Source organism: Cynoglossus semilaevis, chromosome 7, assembly GCF_000523025.1.
Source record: "Cynoglossus semilaevis isolate Cse_v1.0 chromosome 7, Cse_v1.0, whole genome shotgun sequence".
Taxonomy (NCBI): Eukaryota; Metazoa; Chordata; class Actinopteri; order Pleuronectiformes; family Cynoglossidae; genus Cynoglossus; species Cynoglossus semilaevis.
In genome coordinates this window covers 8,171,074-8,175,462 of record NC_024313.1, presented here as the reverse complement: position 1 = coordinate 8,175,462, position 4,389 = coordinate 8,171,074, and the positions used below count along the sequence as shown (strand labels likewise).

The 4,389-nt window shown below is 45.3% G+C and overlaps 1 protein-coding gene across 5 annotated transcripts in view; it reads right to left on the bottom strand.

The window, feature by feature from the left end:
- The window catches only part of trib2 (tribbles pseudokinase 2), a 10,058-nt gene extending 5,737 nt beyond the window's left edge, over positions 1-4,321 (bottom strand). For all 5 annotated transcript variants that reach the window (XR_003050013.1, XR_003050014.1, XR_003050015.1 and 2 more), the window contains exons 1-2: positions 3,160-4,321; positions 1,499-1,791 (exon numbers count right to left, since the gene is read on the bottom strand). Coding sequence is in view for 2 of the 5 variants with exons in the window: in XM_008313216.2 (XP_008311438.1) it covers positions 1,499-1,791; positions 3,160-3,429 (563 nt within the window). In the remaining 3 variants the exon portion in view is untranslated. The remainder of the gene's footprint in view (positions 1-1,498; positions 1,792-3,159) is intronic.
- Between the last annotated feature and the right edge of the window lie 68 nt (positions 4,322-4,389).

Here is a 4,389-nt window from a genome sequence, read left to right as displayed (position 1 = left end):
GCCCTCTTCCACCCACAAAGGCACGGGCACACAAATGGGGTCAGCAGAAGACTTGCGCAACTGAAAGGAAATACAATTAGCAGTGAGTGATCATCTCCTGTTTCCTACATTTAACTCTGTCACTCAGAGAATGGAGCACTGGGAAATGTGGACTTTTCTTTTTCTCCCCCTTGTTTTTCACTCCTAAAATAGCAACTTTCCCCCCACTACCCTTTAAAAACTAACAAAGGCAGTCATGATACTCTTTGTGTAATGATAACAACCGATTTCATCACAAAAGTCCTGAGAAGAGGGAACAGTTTTCCACATGTATGATGAGAGTTCTTTTGTGCAGGTGTGCAAATACTGCCATCTGTGTGCGATAGCTGTCACGCATCATGCACAAGACGATGACCCGGGGGGGAAACGACATCTACGCCACATTAGTCATAAAATGTACAAAACCGTCTGGGACCACAGTAACTGTAATTCATTTAATTTTCTGGTTCACTGTAGTATTATATACAGGAACCCAGTATATAAACCACATTAGGAAGACCTGTTCTACTCCAATCAACTTTGAAGGATTTCAAATTAAAAGCTGTCAACAAGAGCAAAGTTTTGGACATTAGTTTAATGGTCTCCAAAGCAGCCCTGCTCCATCATCTGTTCCCTCAATTCAAAATGGTGACTGCAGGGGTATCAGAAAATTTCTGACGGGCCATGAGGTAACTGTGACCCAATACTGTCCTGTATCATCAATCTTAAAAGTCAGTGGGCATCAATCATTAATAGGAGTGAAGGAGGACGAGACATTACAGCTCATGAGCAGTCTGGTTTGGCACTCAAGGTCATTGGACCTGTACTGTGCATGTAAGAGAGCTCCACTTCCCTTTTCCACAGTTTGTGCCAAAGAATGATGTCACTTTTAAACAGGGGGCACTTAGGTGCAGCCACTGCGTCTGCAAAGAAGTGTGAGGTAATAAACAAGAGGAATCAGGTTCACAACAGAAGCCTTAACTTTAGCTTTGGTGCGTTTACCCGAATAATAGAAGAGTTTACGTAAATATCAGGACATACTGATTTTTAAATCTCGCAAATAGCTGGGAGGTGTTCCCAGTATTAGGTTGCTGTGGCAACAGATGCTAAAATTAAGTGTGTCATTTTAAAATATTGCCACCAGGTGTCAGTAAAGGTGCATTTTTCCACTGATTTTGCGGACGTCTCAAGCTGACGGGGAGACAGCGATGACAAATACATACACTCACAACACCTACTATAAAACAGAGCACGAAAATAACAGAGGGAGACCCAGAAGGCTTATATTTCCCATACTCTGCATAACATCTGGGGCAGGCATTCGTGTCAGTCTGGTATTGTCTCAGTTTACACTTACACTCAGTTTATCCTCTGTGTAATGTGAGATTTCAGACCGACTGCTGCCATATCACATAAAACATACAGTGTAACTGCTAACGAAGCGGTGCATGTAAAAATGTGGTTTGTTTGCAAAGCTCACCTGTCCTCATTCTTGAAGACGAACTTCCGCAGTTTGAGGTCACGGAGGACCAGTCCGTTGTCGTGGCAATGTGCCACAGCAGAGGCTATCTGAAAGAAGAGTCTGGCTGCTTCATCCTCCGGCAATTTCTTGCACGTGCGGACAAAAGAGTGCATGTCGCCATAGCTTCTCTCGAAGAACACATAAGCCCGTGTCTCTCCAAGCAGGATCTCCAGGATTTGGTTAATGTGCTGGTGCTGGCCCAGGGCAAAGTAGGCTGCCAGTGACTCCTGGTAGCGGCTGATGTCGAAAACCTGAAATGCATGAAGTATACATTTCACAAACATTATTTTCTTTTTAGTCTGACAATGTGTTTGGATGCGAATGTTTCATGGTTTGAACATCTGCTAAACATTTACCCAATTGAGAGAAACATTTAACCCCAATGAAGAGAGCTACGAAACGCCTTGTAATTGGACAGAATGTGACCAAAATTTCGACGACATAATTGTGACACCAGACATGGGAACTCTTGAAGATTTTCATGGTCTGTACAGAGGTAACCGTATTGGTGCACGGTATTGTACTGCAGCCTGGGGTGCACTGTCTCTTTTGTTTCCATAGCAACCAACCCCCTCCCAATTGACTTTCAGCAAACAGTTCAGGTGAGAGGGGGCTCGTCTGCTCACACTCAATGCAGATGCACCTCACACTTTCCAGGGTCCTAACTCGCAACCTGGGCTTCCATCTTGTCAGGACTGATCAATCCTGATTTTGGAGATTGACTGATAATCTACTGAAACCTACATCGGTCAGCTGAGGTCAAAAAGTAGTTCGATGGCAGGCCGTGCTGGATGCCATTCATCTGCTGTTGCCATGACGAACCATTAAATCAAACAGAAGGCTAAAGATTATTGGATCTGTGGCTTTTGAGTGCAACAGTACATGTAACTATTATCCCAATTCATCAACCCACCACTTATGTCTTCTTCAGAGCAAGTATATACCATAGCACAAGGTCCGCCCCGCTGTCTGTTTAAGCCATTTATATTCCAAAGTCAATATGGGCTATAAATTATGTGGAAAGGCCACGAGGTTGCCCTCGGCCTCATGGGAATAGTGGTTTATTTCTTATGGTTAGAAAGGTCAGAACTGGAGCCAACGTCACAGGAGCTGGATCGGCTTGCAAAGTTCCCCTGGCTTTGTGGGCTTTTCTCTCAACAAAACTCCTCTCAAAATGATCTCAACTCATTATCTAGCACTACATGTGAAACCCCGGGTGAAATCGTTCGATTACAGGGTGGCAATACTGTGAAAGACGGTAGCCATGGTTAGGCCAGTGTAGCACTGAGAGAGGAGTGAGTGAGTGAGTGAGTGTGTGTGTGTGTGCGTGGTTACTCACTCCTTTGTCAGCGTTACATCATGCAATCCAAACCACGCAGCTCGGCCCATTCACTTTTTCCATTAGGCTGCTCTGCCACTTCTCTACTTACAATGCAACTAATAATTTAAGCCCTTTAAGCCCGGGGTGGACACGCTGCAACAGCCAGCACATAGACACCGACTGGGTCGTGGTCCTAACAGTAAATTCAATTCATTCTCAACAATGCATACCGCAATAAACCGTACAAGGTGATAAGGCTATGCGATGCAGGGAACATATATGAGGGGTGCACACCAACCTTACAAACGAGCTCTTCCCCGCTGTGCAGGTGGGCGGCTCTGAATACGTGATCTCCCTCCAGCGGCTCCAGCAGAAGGTAGTCCCCGATACGGGAGATACAGTGCGAGGAGTCCGGGGTCTCCGGCGGGCTGGGGGACCCGAGGTTGGGACTGAAACTCTGATGTGATTCAGTAGTCCTTAAGCAAGACAATTCTTCGAAATCGTGCGATTTGTGCCGCGATCTCCCATAACGTGAAATGGCAATTGGATTTGACCTCTGTATGTTCATGAGGAAAAAGTGTGATAACTCCACAGTGTAGGGGGGGCTTCCTCCTCCTTGGTCCTCTCCTAGTTCTCTCTTTATTCGGCCACCACTTAATCGTAAAGTGCAATGTGTTATTAAGGTTGTTTCCTAAGCACTGAGCACAAAAATAGATTTATCTGAAACCGGCAGCTGGAAATGGCAGACTATCAACAGGCAGAGTTGCTTTGTTGGCTTTCATTCAACAAGATGAGCAGTGGATATTTTACAGTTCAATTGTTCCTTTGCACCACTTTGTTTTCCATGCAAAAGATGGCGAGGTCAGGGATAAATAACTGAACTCTGGAAAAAATAAACCGTCACAACGACCGGCGGATATTGCACTGACGAAAACTGCAACAAAGGCGATCAAAAGTCAGCTTTGCCCAATGAATGAGACCTCAGTTAACCCGCAGCTTGTTTGTTAGCTTATCGCACCGCTTAATGGCACTGGCAACAATTTGTTTTTAAAAAAATAAGCCAAAGAAAAATCAAACACATGCAAACGCGTTTAAAGCAATTTGTGCATGGGCAACACGACTGAAGTGAAGCTTCAAATTTTACAGTCAAATAATAGCCAGCAGGTGCAGAGCAGTTAGCTTCCTCGGCTAACTAGTACCAGGTCAGTGCACGGCCTTGTTCTCCAGGATCATTTCCATGCACGGTGATTGTCATCAAGCAGAGAGGCAGAAAACCCCATCCGGCAAACGCGATAAAACACACTGCTGCAGCTCGGCTCTTTTGTGTGCGCGACTTCACGTCCTCTTTCTCTCTGCTGCTCGAGTCCACTGGAGGAAAAAAGTGTCGTTCAAAAAAGATGCCTGCTGTTGTAAGGTGCTGGAAGTATGCAAGGAAGGAAGGAAGGAAGAAAGGAAGGAAGGAAGGAAGGAAGGGTGGAAGGAAGGAAGGGAGGAAGGAAGGAAGGAAGGAATGAAGGTAGGAAGGAAG